Source organism: Hemitrygon akajei, chromosome 12 (genome assembly GCF_048418815.1).
Source record: "Hemitrygon akajei chromosome 12, sHemAka1.3, whole genome shotgun sequence".
Classification (NCBI taxonomy): domain Eukaryota; kingdom Metazoa; phylum Chordata; class Chondrichthyes; order Myliobatiformes; family Dasyatidae; genus Hemitrygon; species Hemitrygon akajei.
In genome coordinates, this window is record NC_133135.1 from 63070730 (window position 1) to 63090843 (window position 20114).

The 20114-nt window shown below is 40.8% G+C and overlaps 1 protein-coding gene and 1 long non-coding RNA gene across 4 annotated transcripts in view; one reads left to right on the plus strand and one right to left on the minus strand.

The window, feature by feature from the left end:
• Window positions 1-20114, minus strand: part of LOC140737102 (laminin subunit gamma-1-like) — a 52049-nt gene that overhangs the window by 26321 nt on the left and 5614 nt on the right. The window contains exons 2-5 of the mRNA XM_073063280.1: window positions 7058-7243; window positions 5248-5368; window positions 3870-3968; window positions 1567-1703 (exon numbers count right to left, since the gene is read on the minus strand). Coding sequence (XP_072919381.1) covers window positions 1567-1703; window positions 3870-3968; window positions 5248-5368; window positions 7058-7243 — 543 coding nt within the window. The remainder of the gene's footprint in view (window positions 1-1566; window positions 1704-3869; window positions 3969-5247; window positions 5369-7057; window positions 7244-20114) is intronic.
• On the plus strand, window positions 359-7878 carry LOC140737104 (uncharacterized). 3 transcript variants are annotated; one of them, XR_012101057.1, is made up of 4 exons: window positions 359-463; window positions 3412-3548; window positions 3933-4102; window positions 6702-7878. It is a non-coding gene; the product is annotated as an uncharacterized lncRNA (long non-coding RNA). The 3 variants fall into 3 exon arrangements; XR_012101059.1 differs by having other exon boundaries at window positions 393-463; window positions 3409-3548; XR_012101058.1 differs by lacking the exon at window positions 3933-4102.

Consider the following 20114-nt stretch of genomic DNA (forward strand, 5'->3'; position numbering starts at 1 on the left):
GCTGGTAAATTACAAGCTCTTTGTAATTTTAATGACAATTAATTTTGTCTTTTTCAGCAATGTCCCAGGTTAGCTGAAATCAGTAAATTAAACTTTAATATTAAACTGTACAAGGAAATTATGCAAGCAATCACAGCACAAGTATTGGACATATAATAGGAGCCGTTCTCTTCAGTTACGTAATGGAGAATGTGCAGTGTGTATTCACTAGTCACATGACATAACCTGACAGTCAGGAATTTCTAATCTTTACCATTTGCAATAAGAAATTATTTTTGGTATTTTATCACCCCTTGTCATGGTTGTATTGTAAAGAGTTAATCCTCGTGCTTATCAAATTTCTTCACTACTGTGACTGTGGGCGTATGTGAACTGGCTGCAGGAGCTTAGATTATGACTGTGAGGCTACAACACAGCAACCATGGGGCTACAATACAACATTCAGAATGCAATCTACAACCGGGTGAGCATGAAAATCAGGTGAACACAGTGGTGGGTTGTGAAGTGTGTTGACAGTGATGATAATTGGTCCTGATTTGGTGGTTTGAGATTATGCTAATGTATTGGCCTACTTGCTGCAGCATTTCATATCAGTGGAATGGCTATAAATATACTGCAGCTTGGGCCTTGCCGATGAGCTGGTCCTGTACGGTGCCACGGGTTGGGCAGAGTGGGAGTTGTGCTGCAGTGAGAGGGGCCTGTGTACATCTAGATAAGTATCTTAATTATTGCTCTTCTGTCTTAATAAACAAAGTTTTGTAGTTCTAAGTGCATCATTGGAACTTACGTCTTTCTTCCTTACCAAACCAATGCACACATTTTTTGGTGTAACGTAACAATGGTACACTCCTTTTCTGAAATATTTCAAGCTGGAGTAACATGCATTTCAATGTTATGACAAAGTGATATGTTAATACATTGACAACTTCCATAACATTACAAGATTAGCTTTTGAATCCACTTCCTCTAAAATAGAAAACAACTTTTGGTTCAGGTGAGAATTTAAATGGCTCGAATGGGCATTTGGATCATTATCTTTAACACCTGCTGTACTGTGATTTCTTATCAAAGGATCTTACTGTTATCTGACTTGCATTTCCTTACACTACTACAAGTTAGTTTTGTACAAAACTTCCAATAGTTATTCCCCAACCCTACAGCCCAAAGGTGGGCACATTCCAACTTGACTCTTCCTGTCATCTCAATGGCTTCGTAGACACTAGCTGCATTCCAGAAACTCTGCTCTTGGACAATGAATGTTTGTAGGCCAGCTGAGCAAAGTGAACATGAGATGTGTAGCTCTCAAAACAGGAAGCCCAGGATGGTAGCTTTTGGTAACACATTCCAAAATGTCAATACACAAATCATTCGAACAATCGTTTCATTTTGACTACTCAACCGTTTATTCCATACACAGGCTTGACTTTACCTTTGAGTCCGCCAAAGGTTCTGACTCGTGGCCTCACTTTATTCTTAACGATAACTAAATTTCTAGCAGGATTAGTTGTTGAGTGCTACCTCAGCAATTTACAACACCTCAGTTCATTACAGTAGGTGCCACGGTACCTGAATCAAAGGTGGAGGTGATGTCAGCCTCTTGGTAACCATCACCCACTTCGCAGTTCGATGAATGCCCAAAGCAGAAACATGCTGAACAGCCCATGGGGTTTTCTGGATGAAGGTTGTAATAACCAAACTTGCAACTGTGGGGAAGAAAAGAATCATTTGGAATACATTCCTCATTGCTTTATTTACATGGTACTGGCATTCCTTTGAGATATAGCACCGCTCAACAGCACTTCCAAATCAGGAAGACACCTATCAAATGTTGAAAGATCCACCTAATTCGTGCAAATGATCCCTGTTGTAAAATAACATCCAAGACCAGGGATTAATTTTTACTATGCATTTTTGCTCAATATTTTGTTGAAAGATAAAATGGAAAACTAATGGTTTTAATCAAATAGCAATAAAAATAACTATAAAGGTTAACTAATATGTTTAATAAACTTTTTATGCAATTTGTATACTTTAATAGCTTCTGGTATAGGACCATAGATAGGGAGGGTCAGAAAATGTTGTCAAAGAATTATGCCGATGAAGTAACTAACAGTGCTAGATTTGCTACTTTACCAATATGACTTAAGGACAGTTACATTTGCCAATGTTAAACATAATTATAGTATAAAAGCATATGTAGTTGCACGAGCATCTTCTAATGGAGACACAGGAAACTGCAGATGCTGGAATCTGGAGCAACAAACAATTTGCTGGATAAACTTGGAGGTTGAGCTGAATTTGGCATGAGGGGCGCGTGGAAGGAGAGAAATTGATGATGTCTTGGGCATGGACTGAAAGTGGAACGGGAAGATAGCCAGTATAAAGAGGTGAGGGGAGTGATGAGACAGGAACCAAATTAGTGAGGGATAGACCAGGGATGGGGGTGATTGAAGGATGATGGACAGACCGAGTCAGGTAGGGAAGGGGCAGCAGAGAAGCTGGGAGTTGGCAGCAGATGGATGATAGATGGAGGCAAGACTGAAGGGCTGATAAAACCCAGTGGGGGGGGGGAGGGTAAATGTGGTTTTTGCTACAAAGATAATAACAGGAACATACATTCAGTATCTGATAACAGGAGAGTGATAAGAAGAAGTATTAAGAGGGAGATGAAAGGCTGATGAAACCAGAACAAGATGGAGGAGACTGGGCAATGAGAGGCAGAGGGAGAAATGTATGGGTAGTAGGTTGGAACTGAGAGGAGTATGAAAACAGGTGAGGGGAGGCTTGAGGGACTAGCATGTGGGAAAGGAGATGAAAATAGAGGACTGGAGGATCAGATGAGAGAGAGAGAGAGAGGGTTTGGGGGAGAGGGAGGAGCACACCACAGACAAGTCTAATCTGAATTTGAAATAATCAATGTTCATATCGTTGGGCTATGACCACCCATGTGGAATATGACCTCACTCTGGCAATGAGGGTGAAGCTGAGGACAGGTCAGTGTGGGAATGGGAAGGGGAACAGAAACTGCATTCAACTCAAGCTTGGGATGGCCCTTGCAGAGAGAGCATAGATGCTCTGTGAATTGTCCGTGGCAGTTAGCGCAATAGCTTTACTATACCAGCAATCGCTGATCAGGGTTTGATTCCCGCCACCGCTTGTAAGGAGTGTGTATGCTCTCCCTTTGACCACATAGGTTTTCTCCAGATGCTCCGGCTTCCTCCCACATTCCAAGTGTATACGCTTCGGGCTGCGGAGTTGTGGACATGCGATGTTGGCACCTGAAGCATGGTATAACTTGTAGCCTGCTCCCAGCACAATCCTCAAACTGTGATGGCCATTGGCACAAAGTGACGCATCTCAATGTTTCAATATACGTGTGACAAATAAAGCTCATCTTTATCTTTAAAGCAGGCCCCTCATCTGCCCTTGGACCCACATCAGGAGCATTGAATGCAGTGGGCAAAGTCGGAGGAGCTGCACATGAATCTTCGCCTCATTTGGAAGAACTGTCTAGGTGTATGGATGGTGGTGAGAGAGGAGCTGCAAGAGTAAGTGTTATACCTCCGGTAGATGCAGGGGTTTATCTCAGAGGGCAGGGAGAGGTGAGTGGGCCACAGAGTCAAGGAAGGACTGGTTCCTACAGAAGGTGGAAATGGGTAGAGAAATGGCTGGTGGTGGGATCTTGCTGTAGGTGGTGGAAACGGTAAAGGATGATGTGCAGGATTTGGAGGCCAGGAGGGTGATAAGTGAGCACTAGGGGCATTTTAGCACTGTTGCATTTGCAGGGAGCTGTGGTGAGAGCAGAAATCTGAAAAATAGAAATACGAGAGAGAACTCTTCCTAATGGTGAAGTTATTTGAACCACTTACCGATTACAGTTGGACCCTTCAACGTTATATTTACAGTTGCATTCTCCCATTTCAACATCACAGATTCTTGTAACACCCGCCATATTGCAAGTACAGCGCCTGCCATCAAAAACACAGTTTATTAATTCTGGGAGAACTGGGTGTCATGCAATGATTAACCTAGATGGGACACTGAGTTTTGTCCTGCTACTTTCCACCAACCCTGCTCTGGAAGCACTATTTCTCAGCTAATGGTAAAACCTTTATATTTCTGTGTATAGAGGTGCTGGCAGTGTATTATTACAAAGAAATCTGGCTGGTGTAACACAGTGATTGTGCATGGTGTGATGTAGTGTGTTCTCTTATATAGGTCTTTGATGAGTTCACAAAATAGTATATTGCTAAAGTATTAGCAGAACACTTCACGGACCAGAGAGTGCTGAATGTTTTTGACTCCATGCGCCACTCTCATTTAAGTTGCATGTAAATATGTGGATAATATAGCTCTTACTTGACCCAGATAACTTATACTAACCCACATGTCCTCCTTCCCATCTGACTGATCATATTTGTTAATCAACTGTTTGGTGTTTGGGCCTGTGGTATGATGTATAGTCTGGAGAACATTGTTATAAAACGGGCATAAAAACAATGAAGAGGTTGTTGCCTAAACCCATTAAGATGAAAAATTCACATTGCAAAGAGAGATTCAAATCTTTTCATCAAGGTTGCATAGCTAATGGATGAACTAATGGAGGATTTCACAATTGTGTAGGGTTTGGAAATGGATTGTGTGCACTGATTGATGAGATGATGATATGATGGCACAAAGTAAAGATCATCAAAAACCAGAAGAAAGGCTAAAAAGCATTCTTTGCACACTCTATGGTTAAAATGTAGGATTTCCCACCACAAATCTTTGTTTAAGCAAAGCCCATAAATTGTTTTAAAAGGGAACTAGACAGTTGCTTATAAAGGAAGAATATCAAAGGAATGGAAGTGGGAGCAATTCAAAAAAGATTAGGATGTGAATGGAGAGTTACAAAAACCTTGCTGCAAGAAGTGGATTGTTTTAGTTATCTGGCATACTGCAGAAAGTTAAAAGTGCAAGAGATTAAATAATAAGAAACATCAGATGTTGCAAATTGTTCAAAAGGCAGAAAACAATACCAACGAACAGCAGACCTGATTTACCTCTGAACAGGGGAAAGGCAGATTTATATTTCAATTATAGAAGTAATAAATGGTGTGCCTCTAAAACAGTGGCTTGCCTTCTACCTTTACAAATACTAACTTCCCAGTTTCACTTTTGTTGATATGCATTAAAAACGCAGTACATGTTATCTTTCATCACAGTTCAAAACACATGCCATGCAGGAGGAGGTGACAGTTCACCTACCTGCAGCCAGTGCTGGATAATGAGTAAAACCCAGGCTGGCACTTGTCACACTTGTCTCCAATCACCCCTTCTGCTTTGCACCTGCAGCGGCCATATTCATCACAGCTACTACCAGTGGAACCTGAGAGAAACAGAAAGCATCAAAACAAAACCACTTCACAGTCAGTTCTTGTTAACTTCACTCAGTTGAGTGCACTTTTAGCTTTACTTAAAAGCATTTAGGTTCAAATTCCATCCCACGATTTTAAAATCACAAAGGGTGTTGATCCCTGACAACACTGGCAAACTGTGTGCTGCACTGGAAGGGATGATGCCATTTAGATAGTATATTAATGCAGACAATTAATTATCGCTTAAGCATGGAAAAGGTGGCTAGTTCACAATTGATCAACCAACATTGATATTTTGGTCACTTACAAGATGCCTTTGCATTTCCATGCAACAGGTCAAAATGTGGCACATTGTGAAGCATTAACAGATGTCTCAACACTGTGAGGCAGAGCCTTTACCATAGTTCCGAATAATACGAGCATATCCACACAACAATGAGTTGTTTACTATCTATTCTTTTTCTTCAGGATTTTTGCAAACTCTCTTCTGTCCTCGAGGATGACTTGAAGAAGCTATTGCCTTGTAATACTAAACCCACCTTGATCAATTACCCTTTCTTTATGAAAGATAAAATTAGAGTTTAGTCGTTGGCAACTGAGATTTAAACATCACTTTAAGGTACGTAATTTTATCGATTTTGTACAGGAACTGGTTTCCCTTTTCTGCTGTTTGCTACCAAATGAAAGATTACAGTGTTGGGCTGTGGCATTCTACGCAATTTCTCAAGATTCTACTACACAGGGGGCACAAGTAGTTTCAGTGAAAGTCAACTATGCACAAAAAACAAAGCAAGGGAACTTAGAGAGTCAGAGAACATCTGCGGAGGGAAAAGGACAGTCTTGGTCCGTCATCTGGTCTTGACCTGAAAAGTTAACTGTCCATTACCCTCTACAGATGCTCCCTGATCTGCTGACTTCCTCCAGCAGCGTGTTTTGTGTGCTAGATGCCAGCATCTTCAGACCCTACGTTGTCAAATGACGATAGTGCAATGGTGTCTGCTGGTCACTGACAATTCTGTCAAGTATTTTTGCATTCAATTTTGTAAACTTTTCTTGTCATGTGAAGACTTGACATGAAATTGAAACAGTGTCTCCTTTTTGTTGTGTTGCATGGTATATAATGTATAGACTGAACACTCAAACCCTAGAGGGAGTCTACCTAAGGCAAGTATGGCTTATTCTTTATGCTGGTGTTGTTATTGGCTTACATGTGTGCAAAGTTAAATGGCAGCTCTCCACAGCCTCCAATTTGTAGCTGCTTAAAGTTAGATCACATTTACCACTTTTAGATTTACTAAATAACAAATCTTTGGACTAATTATATTTCTTTTTCCTCTTGCACAGAAACAAAATGACTTAATTTAAAGCAAAATGGCATAAGGAAGCAGGGGACAGCAGACCACAGCAAAATGGCTCCATGAATCTGTCATCAGGTCTCCTGTGAAAGCTTTCTAAATGGTGCTGTTTATCTGTGCTCATTATATCAGATGATTCTCACCAATCATCCATGAAGATTGATATCAAATATGAAAAGAGGAAAGTCCACTGCAGAGGTTACTCACCAAGATTGGAATGGTCATTTAATCTAAAGTAAAAATGCCTCAAGGTTCCATCTTGATCTGATTACTATCGACCCTTAATCCATTGGATTGTAGGCAAATGATTTCACTGTACTCTCTCCCATAACTTCACAAACTTACCCAGTAAATTGCATTGGCAGGGCTGACAGTGTCCACCTTGTGTCGCATAGTAATTCTCCTTACATTTCTCGCAGTGTATTCCCTCAGAGTTACCAACACAGTTTACACAGCGTGTACCACTTCCGGTCTGCTGATAGAGTTTAGGATCCCACACACATTGTCTGGCCTTGCGGTTACAGTTGCAGGCTGTGGAAAGACAATATATAGCTCAAACAAAGATACCTATTAATGTCAATAGCAGCAGCACCATTTGAAAATAATTTATTTTTCACTCATATTTAATGCTGCACTGACTCATTAAATTGTCTGCCGATCAATAGTACTTGCTCATAGCTGCATTAACAACGCAATTCACCTGATTGATTAAAAACATTCCGTACTTCATGGGTTTGTTTTAATCATTGTTCCTTTTATTGTTTTAATTGCTCATCAACCATATCAAACTCCATTTTAGTCATTTAACTGCACAAAGCAACAGCTGTAGTAGTCTGCCTGTCTAGACCCTTAACCTCACTGTGCTGCGAAAAGATCCAGGACAAATAATTACGTTGTATGTTTAATTTAGCATGATGTTTAAGAATGCTAAAATTGTAACAGAGTACAAACGAAGAAGATTCACAAGGGAAATGGATTTAAACGGATTATATCAATAGGGAAACACAGCATGACCACAGAACTCCTGGGGGGCATTTTGTATTGTCGCTGAGGGCCGCCTCACACAGTTAGAATGGCTTGGCAACAAACCAACCAGACTTTCACATATCATAGCCCTCAAATAACTGCAGAACTCACTAACAAACTTGGAACTATTTATGATAGACGACTTCTAAATTAAAATAGAAACATTGCAACCAAGGGGATTTAATTTTAGAAATTACCATTTCTTTCACACTACTCCCCTGCGTTTTCCTTATAGGAAACTATCCTTAAGTCCATATGAAAAGAAAGTAAAATAACTTGATAATTAATGGGTTTTTAATAAACTGCCTGCGTAAGAAATGCAATTGAACATTAATTTCATGTTACTCAGTCTGTTAAGGCAGTGTGATAAGGCGCAAAACAAATGCAAGCATTTGCTCTATGGACCTGGTGTCTAACAGAAGGAGATAGATTTGGTTTTTAAGCTGAATTTATTCACATTTGTATAATGATTTTTGGCTCACTTTAGTTTTGATCCTTTAGTGGTTATTACCTAGACATTCTTGCTTGGTGTCTGTCGCTAGCAGACCAGCAGTACAACATCTGCAATGGAGCTTTGGGCTATTTTTGTTCTTGAAATAACTGGCTTCCATTACAAAATGTAATGAGATGAGTTAGCCTGACCTTTCAGGTTAAGGACTCTTTAACACAGATTATTAAAAATACAATTTACATCAGCAGCATTCAAAATACTTTCACTGATCCCATCAAAGAAGAAAGTGCCACAAGGTGGCCCTGTTTCTCTTTTCAATTTGGAAGCAAATCCTCTGCTCTCACTATAAAGTATATTATCTGCACTATCTTCCACTCCATCCCAATTATGTGAAATCACCTGTCTCCCAACAGCATGCAGACACCTACTGTTAGATGCAGGTGTAGAATGTAAATTAGATCGTGTTTGAAGCGAGACGAAAATATCACACTCACACAGATTCTGCACCAACATACAAATTCACATGTCCCGAATGTTTATCAGAGAGGGTTGGGTAGCGACTGCAGAGGACCCCTCCCCCCTTCCTGCCCCCATATTTACACCCACTACCCCCATCATGGTCAGGTAGACCTTATTTCCCAGCTGAGTGGAATCATTCACATCTTTCAATGTCGTTCAGGAAGCACCAGTCATTATCATCATGCTCCATCATCCATAAACGCATCTGAATAAAGAACTGGCATGTGGGCGAGGAGAGGCACTTCCTAATAGGACAAGCAAATGAAAGAAACACCAAAAGAACAGGCGATGCTGCTGCACTGCTCCAGTCAATAATGTCCTCAGGTTATTAACAAGGCCTTTCCCTTTAGTTTAAATGTCAATAGTGATTCCTACACTGCAGTCAGGAAGAGAAATACAAGGTAGTTTCACCCCTCTAGCCGGAACTTTATTGTGTCACATACACCTGGCCCTAGCCTTCAGTCTTTCTACCTTTATTATGCTTCTGAAAACCTTTAACTGAGCTTTTGGTCTTTTCTCTCTGTGTGATTGGAGATGAAATTTTGTCTGGTAATATTGCTGTGAAGTTCCCTACACTCTACGTTGGGTCATTGGGTGACGCAGTGACCCTGACCTCTGGAACTTCCCGTGCAGAGGTCCCTGTGATCAAGTGTCCTTCTTTCTTCCCATATCCCAAAGTGCTTTGGTGCTAAGATAATTGGCTACTCGGAATTATTCCTTGCGTTGGTGGGTGGAAAAAGTCTCATAGGTCACAGGAAAATATCTGGGGAAACGGGTCTGATGGAATTGCTCTCTCAGTCAACCACGTGCTTCCTCTGATCTAGCAATGCAACATGGAAATGCAGCATGAATGGAAATTGTTCTGAGCTGTTGGTTCAGCACAGCTGGTCTGCGGTGAAATTTGGTACCTTCCAAGTTGCTAAACATTCTGTGGAAACTCTATATTGTGCATGCCTAACACTGACAGTGTGGGTTGAAAGTTCCACTGCACTATGTGATACCACCTCAAAACTTAAATGCTGGCCATCAGTTTCCTCTGCACAAAAGGACACTTGACACAGTCCCATTACTCAGTATAAGTGATGAATGCCAAAAAGTATTGCAGTGGATGGCTGTAGCTCAGATAATATCTTGTCTTCTGAGAGACTATTTTGCAATTAACTACTATCAGTCAAAGAGCTCCACCTAGACTTGCCGTAAAAAACACAGCTTTTAAAGTAAACCCACATCATGGAATTAGGAGAGAAATACTATGAAGTGTTCTTCCCTATACACCCCGAGCATACCCTGAATCATTAGAATTAACTTTGCAGCACCAGCGAAGAGTTATACCTTGGAACGTTCTTTTACACTTTCAACTAAGATTCTTTAACAGTTAAAATAAGCCACTTGGTCCAACTAGTTAATTGTTAACCAGTGTTATAGCTGTGTAAGTGACTTAAAATGGAACAACGTTTCACTGCATCTCCGGCATCAAAGAGTAATTTACTATGCTCCTAGGTCAGGATGGGGAGGAAGTTTCCATTAATAGCTCATTTGTCCCTTTCCTAAACAGTATCGGGACCAAACTATTTTTCAACCTCTTCATCTCATTACTTGTTCACAAGTAATATCTATTTCCTTAAATCTTTTTTTTTGGTTGTGGGCATCTTGAGCAGGGCCAGAATTTATTTCCCATCTCGAATTGCCATTGAGAAGCTGGGGAGGAGCTATTGCCTTGAACTGCTGTAGTCTTTGTGCTGAGGGTGCTTGCATTGTTCTGGGTCTGAAAGCATTGTGATTTGGTGGGCAACGTGCAGGTTGTGGTATTTCCATACCTCTGATGTGTGCACCCAAAAAGACATCTGTTAATAATTGACTGATCTGGCTTCCTCCAATAGTTAAATCTAGAGCACTAGGCGGAGTGCTACTCTAAACTTTAGAAGTTACCTTTGTTTTGTGTTATAATGCTAAAACAGAATTAACGTATCTCATGCTTTGTATATCCTTCAAGTTCATCACTATTATTCCTTCAAAGCTCAGTGACTGAATATTATCATGTTTCAACTGACTTGAATGTAGTCAGTGATCCAACATTTCATTGAAGTTCAGCCATGCAGAGATTATTGATTATTTCAGTGAGGCATGAGACAAGGACATCATATCACATAGTACAAATTCATGATTGAGAAAATCAGTTCATCAAATGCACACACACACACTCATTCACAAGTGACATTCATTTCTCATGGTGATCTAATTGATCAGCTTCACTCTTCACATATATAGATGACTACTGCCTATATTTTGGGCAAATAGCCTGCTTATTTGGAATTCAAGATAGAGCTGCGTGTAAACAGTTTGGCCCAGACTTGCAGGATGTAACTCCTAGTATGTCTCTTCGCTATAAACTTCATGAATTTGAGTTTAGTTGTTCAGAAACCAGTGTCTTAAAATTTCCCCTAAATTAACAGTTTAATTAAGAAAAGCCGGAACTTGAGCAGCACACACGGGATGTTGGAGGAACTCAGCAAGCCAGGCAGCATCTATGGAGGGGAATAGACAATCCATGTTTTGGGCTGAGACCCTTCATCAGGACTGGGAAGGAAGGGGGCAGAAGTCAAAATTAGGAAGGGGTGAAGTGAAGGAGTACAAGCTCGCAGGTGATAGGTGAGACCCGGTGAATGGGAAGGTGTGTGGGTGGGAGGGGCAATGAAGCGAGAAGCTAGGAGGTGGTAGGTGGGAGAGATAAAAGTGCTGAAGAAGAAGGAATCTGATAGGAAAGGACAGTGGACGGTGGGAGAAAGGGAAGGATGAGTGGAACTAGAGGGAGGTGGTGGGCCAGCCAGGAGAAGCAAAGGAGTGAAAGGGTAAGCAGAATAGAGAATGGAAAAAGAGAGGAGAAAGCGGGGGAGAGATTACCAAATGCTGGAGAAATTGATGTTCATGCCATCAGGTTGGAGGCTATCCAGACAGAATATGAGGTGTTGTTCCTCCAACCTGAGTGTGGCCTCATCATGGCAGTAGAGGAGGCCATGGACTGACATGTGGGATTGGAATGGGAAGTCAAATTGAAATGGTTGGCCACCAGGAGACCCTGCCTTTTGTAGCAAAAAGAGTGAAGGTGTACAACTGGGCAGTCCAATTCCCTGGTCTTCCTTGGACCCTATAAGCTGTTACTTCTTCAAATGACCCATGAGTGTCCACTGTCTGTTAAAATCTTTGCCCTAGAACTGATTGGTTTACCCCTTGTTCTTTTTGAAACACTGCTATAATGTGACCAATCTGCTGACACCTGCCCTGAATCCAGAGAGAAATAATAAACTGCAATCAGATCCTGCACTAGTCATCTAAAACACTGAACATTAGAACACAGTGCATACCCTTTGGTTCACACGCTGTTCATTTATTTTTTAATAATAGCCTGGATTTCATTTAGTTTTATATCTCCGTTTTCAAGGATGATAAACTCTTAATTCCTTTGTTACTACATTTATCCTGTCCAATATCACACACTGATTTGCCTTGATTACAATTTTGGCACCAAGCTTCACTTTCTATAGCCATACTGATACCACTGTTGTCCTCCAGAGACATGTCCTTGGTCCCCTCCTATTTTTCATCTGCATATTGCCACCCAATTATCCTTCAATTAAATACTAGATAGACTGAAGCCATTGTCTTTAGTCCAAGTCATACACTCCATTCCCCAGCCACTGTCACTCTCAGAGTAACTGTCAGAAAGCAAACCTGACCACTGTCATATTTTAGCCTGAAATGAGATTCAGGCCTTCAATCTATTCCATGAATGAGACTCTTAATTCCAATTCTGTTGCCTAACTCTGATCCAGCACAGTAAATTTAGAGCTGTAGCCCTTTGTTATTGCCTTTAGCTATCCCAATGCACAACCGCCAGCCTTCATCATTTTACTCTGTACACTTGAGCTCTACTGATCATATCCTAATGCACACCATCTCCTGTTCACCTATCACCAGGGTGCTTTCTGGCCTATTAGTTAAAATGTGCTGAGTTTTATCACTTCTAACATAGTTTTCAATTCCCTACATTGTCTCTCCCCTACTTCCCTTCTCTAAGGTCCTGTCCAACTGTCTCTAACTCTGTGTACTTTTAACTCAGAATCAGAATCGGAACTGGGTTTATTATCGCTTTCTTATATGACATGAAATTTCTTGTTCTGCAGTTGCAGTGCAGTGCAAAGTCATAAAATTACCAGAAGTTACAAAATAAATAAGAATGTCAGTAAAAAGGAATAACAAGATGATGTTCATGGATTCAAGGACCATTCAGAGATATAAATGGCAGAGAAGAAAGAAGCTGTTAATGTGGGTCTTCAGCTCCTGTACCTCCTCCCTGATGGTAGTAATGAAAGAGGGCATGTTGAGAATGGTGAGGATTCTTAATGATGTATGCCACCTTCTTGAAGATGTCTTCGATGGTGGGAGGGTTCTGCCTGTGATGGAACTGGCTAAGCACTCAAGTACTATGAACTTACTCTGCCCACCTTTAACAGCCATGCTGTTTGTAGGCCGTTCCTGAAGCTCTGCAATTCCCAAACCAATTCTTCATCAACCTTTGCTTTGTTCAACAAATTGTGGCACAACGGCAATGCTCCCTAATAAATGGCAACATTGAGTGAAGTGATCAAGTGTTTTCTCAGAGAGCTGATTTGTAACGATAATGCGAAGGACGGGAAGGTGGACAAGAGAAAAGTTTGGAGGAAGCATTGTAGAAATTGAGAATAGACAACGAAAGAGAAGGTGAGGTGTGTAAGTGGATCAGAATATGAATAACATTTAAAGCAGTGGTACTTTATCACATTACTGTTCAGTCACTACAACTTTCTTGTTTTGAGTTGAGTTTATGTCTTAGGGACAATTTCAATTTAGAGACAGTTTAAACCAAAGCCAGAGTAAAATTATTGGGCTGCTTAGCAGAGCCCTGTGGAGTCAGCAATAATAGGCATCATTTTGTGAACTTGCAAATCTGCAAATCTTTCATCCAGCAATGTCTCCCTGGTAGGATGATAAACAGTGCAGAGAGGCAAGCACCTGGTTTTGAGTTTTGCTACATATTTATTCATTAGATGAGAAGGTTTACAACAGAACTCACTGCCGGCATTTAAAATTTTTTTGGAATGCAAAAATTCAGAAGGCAACTTCCAGATTTTGGGAACTAAGGCGCTGAAGGGCAATAATCAGTGGGGGAGTGATCGAAAGTGCAGGTAAGTTGCAATGGGCAAGGTACCAGTTGCTGGAAATTGGAGCCAAGGATTGTGTAGGGAAGTGCTGCCACAAACTGGGAATTGCTGCATGGTGCAGTGATAAATACACAGACACAGAAGAATTCTGTGAAAGATTAAGAATCCGATAGAAGTGTGCCAGCAAACAAGTGGCTTGGAATATAATTGGAATTGTAATTGAAGTTATTTTTCAGTAAGGTTCAATGTGTTTCTTGTGCATGCAAGCACTTCAAGTATTCCACTGTAATAGGAACACAAAAATAACACCACATTCCATCCATCTTTTGTTCTCGTTTCTTTGAAGTTATTTTACAGTGCTTTTCAGCATCTAAACCCCCTTATTTTTTATCTTTACAGCAGTTCACTGCAGTTAGTGTAATCTTCTCTGCCCATTTAATGTGATTGTGTCTAATGTAGGATGAAGCGAAAGAGATGATTCATATCCAAACCTGATAAATGAAATATAAGTTTTATTCCTGCCTATGGAGATTCTTATAATGCCACTAAATTCATACAGTTCCAAAGACATTCAGGATCGTAGATTAATTGGTCACGTGGGTGTAATTGGGTTGCGCGTACTGTTTGGGTTGGAAGGGCCTGTTACTGCACTGTGACCCTAATAATAATAATGATGATGATGATGATGATGATAATAATAATAATAATAATAATAATAATAATAATAATAATAATAATAATAATAATAATAATTCGGGAAGACTCAAATTAATTCTGAATAGGGAAAAAACTGTTTGGCACTGATTGAGTAATTGTACAAAAGTAAACAGTGTTGGAAATACAAATAGATGACTGCCTTTTGAAGAATGCCTTCGAGGAACCGGTGAGTGCATAGAATGAGGTTCGATGTACACCATAAAATGCTACGTTAAATGGAACCTGTGGAGCATTTGGCTTAGAGTTTGATTTACTAACTGAATGAATTGCAAGAAGAGTGGCAGAACAGTATTAGCACATACAGTTACAAACTTAGAGGGTCGCACATAGGTTTTCAGTCAGAAACCTGATGTTTGGTTGTAAAATCGTGGCTTGCCACAGAGTCATACAGGCATTTCCATGCCAAACATCAAGCACCTGTTCTGCACCCCACATTCTCAACAACTACCACTCAACTGTACCCCAATGGCAGTTACTCTAGAAACCACATATCTTTCGGATGTGGGAGGGAATCGTAACAACTGGGGAAGTTTGTGTAGCCCCTGAGAGAATGGGCAGACTCTGCACAGACAGCACTGAGGTCAGGGCTGAACTCGAATCGATTGAGCTGTAGGCAGTAGTTATACTAACTGTCCGATGAAACACTCCTGGTTGCATTTTGCGAAAAGGGAACACACCATGTTGGATACCAGGTAGTGCATATCTGGGAACAGGATCAAGTCATGTTCTCTCTGTCAGATCAGTGTTAATATTTAAAAATGGATTAAACTGGCAGAGAAGGTACATAGAAACAGTATAGCAATCCGAGGTTAGGATTGCTCTTCAAATTCCAGTGCCCCCACCCCCCCAGAGATGATAAAATTGTCAAGATCTATTGCATTTCAACAACAAGATGGCCAGGTCAGCAGACCAATTGCCGAACATTGAGCCAGATTGCTGGCAAAGTTCATCCTTCAGCATGCACCATCCCTGGTCCTATACAGTGCCAGGCTGCACTGGCATTTTTCACTACAACAAGTGCTGGGGATGTAATGCCTCTAGCCGAGTGAGGTCCTGGCCCATTCCGAGGATTCCTGGCTTATTCTGGGTCTAAAATGGATGGTTTGAATTATATAAACAACACAAGCCCAAGATCTAAGACAGAGACATTCTAGGAAAATAATCAAACAAATGAAGAAATTTGCCCCAATATCCCTAAGTGTTTCAAATTCAAGTGCTTCTTCCCTGATGCCAACCATGGTAACATTTTTCAATTGTGTCTCCTTGTTTGGGATAAGAGGCTAAGTATGAAGTCATGCTCCTCCTCATGAAAAGATGAAACCGAGAAACACTGCCAAGGGTTTCCTTGCCAAGCCGGGGAAATAAGGTCGTGTACAAGTGACCAAGTGGCATGGAGTCTGCCACAGAGCTGGTTCACTGTGCACTCCAGGATGGCAATACTTGTTCATATCATGGTTAAACCTGCATGGTGAGTGGTGAGCAGACATCAAATCACACAATGCCATCCATAGGTTTTCAAGAGTAATTTCAATTTTCAACAACGAATTAGTAGCACCAGTCCTTTCTGAGTTAATTTAAATACTTCAGTAGTTTTTGCTGTAAACTATACCTTTTCCTCTGTTCCTTCTTTGCACAGCTGCAAACAGCTTGCTTCACAGGAAAGGGCTGTTTAACGTCCTGAAAGCTGTTTTCTTCAGGAACTAATGAGAGCTGAACTCTGAATCAGCATTCAGCACTTGGAAAGGCAAGTCAGAGCTAGGCCTTACTGCATTACACAAGCACTCCTTTTGTCTTTGCCCAGGAGATCTCCGGGCTTGTTTTGGCATGCAACTCTGTTACTGCTGTGACTGCCGGATCCAGGCCCTACCCTGCTTCAAGTGGTTACTCAGGAGCACAAAGCAACAGCCAGTCATCTGAGTTACAGCCAGTTAATTGTCAATCTTGGACGTTACCTGCAAACCACAGAGGGAGTGTGTGTCTGTCTGTGTTTGACTCGGATTGTACAGATATATACATTTATGCTTGAATATGTATTTCAAAGGTGGAAAATAGAGGAGACAACTTTATTTTTGCTTTGATGCCTCTTGCTGTATTAAAGGGAAAAAGGGAATAATACATTTGTACAGCACAGAAATAGGCCTCCCATGTCCATGTCAACCTTTTTGCCCATTTACATGATCCGATTTGCCTGCATTGTGCCCATATCCTCTAATGTCTTGCTTCTTCAAGTGCCTAACTAAATGTCTCCTAAACACTGTGATTATATCTGATTCCATTATCTCCTCTGGAACAAGTTCCAGATATTAACCAGTTTCTGTGCAAGAAATAACCTTTCTCCTCAAGTCCCCTTTAAAATCCATTCCATTCGCCTTGGCTTCTGGTTTTTTGATGCCCCTAACACTGGAAAAAGATTCTGACTAACTACTGAAACTATGCCTTTTACAATATTGTGCAAAGGACACCTTCAGCCTCCTTCACTCCAGGGAGAACAAGTCCAGTCAGTTCAATCTATCCCCATGGCTAAAGTCCTTTATTTCAGGCAGTATCCTGGTGGAACTCCTCTGTACTCTCTCCTGTTCAACCACATCCTTCCTATAGTGAGGCCACCAGAAGTACACACAATTGCTGTGTGTCCTGGCCAATGTTTTGTAAAGTTTCCATATAACATCCCAATTTCTATATTCTATGTCTTGAGCTATGAAAATAAGTATTCCAGCTCCCTATCTATATATGCTCAGTGGCTACTTTATTAGGTACGCTGCTCATCAACGCAAATATCTAATCAGCCAATCATGTGGCAGCAACACAACGCATAAAAGCACGCAGACGTGGTCAAGAGGTTCAGTTGTTGCTCAGACCAAACATCAGAATGGGGAAGAGATGTGATCTGAGTGCGGAATGATGATTGATGCTGGACAGGGTGGTTTGAGTATCTCCTAGGATTTTCACACACAATATTCTCTAGTGTTTACAGACAAAGGTGAGATAAACAAGAAAATAAAAGACATTCAGTGAGCAACAACTTTGTGGGCAGAACCCCCTTGTTATGGAGAAAGGTCGGAGGAGAATCACCAGCCTAGTTCAAGTTGACAGTAACTCAAGCAACTAAGCGTTTCAACAGTCACGTGCAGATGCGTATCTCTGAACACACAACATGTCAAACCTTCAAGTGGATGGTCTACAGCAGCGGAAGACCACACTGGGTTCCACTCCTGTACCTAACAAAGTGGCCACGGAGCATTTTTTTCCTCTTTCAGGGAACAACGGAGTTTGTACCAGAAGCTCTCTATGTTCATCTGTTTTCATTAGTGCCTTAACATTTATTTTATGTATCCTATAGACAGCACAACACAGTGTCATTGTTTAATGCAGTTGATATAAAAAGAAGGCATTAAATGTGTAGAGCAAAACCTGAAATTATCAGTGCTGAAGCATTACTGAGTCGGATCATGCTGGATGAGATAGCCCGATATCATAACCCCACCCGTTTGCACTCAGCAATCTTGCCCAGCCTTTGCCTCTTCAACTAGATTGGTGAGATCTTATGGCAACTAGTCCTTGAGTGGTACAATGTTTAGAGCCAATGCCACCCCCAAACCCTATCCCTATCTCAAACTCCAGTGCCCCTCACAGGGTTTGACAAAGGCAAAGTTGCATGTGTGAGGATGGGTCCATCAAAGTTTGGTTTACATTTTAAATTGATTAACTTTAATGGAAATTTTTTTGTACTAAAAGTTCATCAAAACATATTAAGACACTTGAATCACTGAACATGTTAATAACTGCCTTCTTTATTCCTTATCCTTGTAAAGTGAATAGATTGCCCTCTCCTGCAACCAATCATATGTGAGGTCCAAGGGGATGGACCACTTCCAGGTAATAGAGGGATATCAATTATGCTCTCTGTTGCAGATGTAACAAATTTTCTTCAGATGCATAGACAACGTAATAGTTGCTATATAAATGCAAGTAGACTACTCGCAGTCTCTCAAGTCTGTCCCATTATTCAGCTGGATTGTATCTGATCTTAACTCCATCTATCCAAATGGTTGAGTTCTACACTCTATCTGCCATTGGGCCACAAGTAGAGAAGACTGAACTATGATGCTGTGTGCAAGTGCTGAAAAAGGAAGGAACAATGAAGGTCTTCAAATAATGAGATATTTAAAGGATGATTTTAAACAACCACAATAATCTTTTTAGTTTTTAGTTTTACAGGTATTTAAGTGAAGCATCTTGTGTTTTTTCTTGAGATCTGCTTCATTAAAGCCACTGATATGCTGAACAGATAGCTTCCAGAACATCTTCTAGGTTCAGACTATAGTTAATTGAACACCGATTGATCTTCAGCACACAGCTGGTATGTGCCTGGGTGGAATCAATCCAGAGGTTTATAACCAGAGCTGAGGTAAATGAAGAGAAATGTTGTTTATTGAGTTCCAAATCACTAAATGGGTTTCTAAACTTGTTTGGAATTGCTGTTGTGCATTGGATACCTGACCCCTATATCATTATGCCTGTCACCACACACAACAGATTTAGGAAGACAGGGAGGAGCAATAAACATTTTGCAATTGCAGTGAAGTTTCTGGCCTCTCATGGTATATATTGATTTGTAGTTATGGGAATTACTAAACAATACATTGCCTTTTAAAATTGGCATCTATATTCAGCACAGCGATATTAGTAACAGCTGTTTACTAAAGAAAGAAGAATGTGCATTTATACTCCCAAGAGTATTTTATTTGACTTGCAGTTGTCACTGGTAAGGCTAGTAATAACTGTAAATCTCAGAGTGCCACTGCGAAAGAGGTAGTGGATTACCTCTGTCAATTGCTGCAGTCTTCAAATGAAGGTGCCGTCACAATTTTGTTGGGTAGAGTGTGCCAGGTTTTAGACCTAATGATGAAGAGACGGTATTTGCAAGATAGGATGTTACTGTTGCCTTTGTGCCTCTCAAGGTGTAGAAGTTATAGGGTGGGACAAATTCCCTGGGTAAATAACCGCAGTGCATTTTGTAGATGGTAAATATTACAGCCTTGTGCATTGGTGATGGAGGGGACAGATGTTCACACTGTTTGATGAGACGCCAGTCAAATAGCTTTAGTTTAGTTTAGAGAAACAGCATAGTAATGGACCTTTCCAAATTACACCCATGTGAACAATTAACTCACTGCCCTGTACGCCTTTGCAATGTGGGAGGAAACCGGAGCACCCACAGGAAACCCACGTGGTCAGGGGGAGAACGTACAAACCCCTTACAGACACTGGTGGGAATTGAATCCATGTTACTGGCACTGTAATAGTGTTAAGCTAACTGGTATACTACTGTAAAAATATGCTGCTTTGTCCTGGATAGTACTGAACTTTGAGATGTTATTAGAATGCAACTCACTTGGGAAAATGGGGAATATTCCATTACATTCCTTCTGAAGGCTGGAAGAGATTTGTCATGTTAGGGAGTGAGTAAGACATCAAATGATGTGCAGCT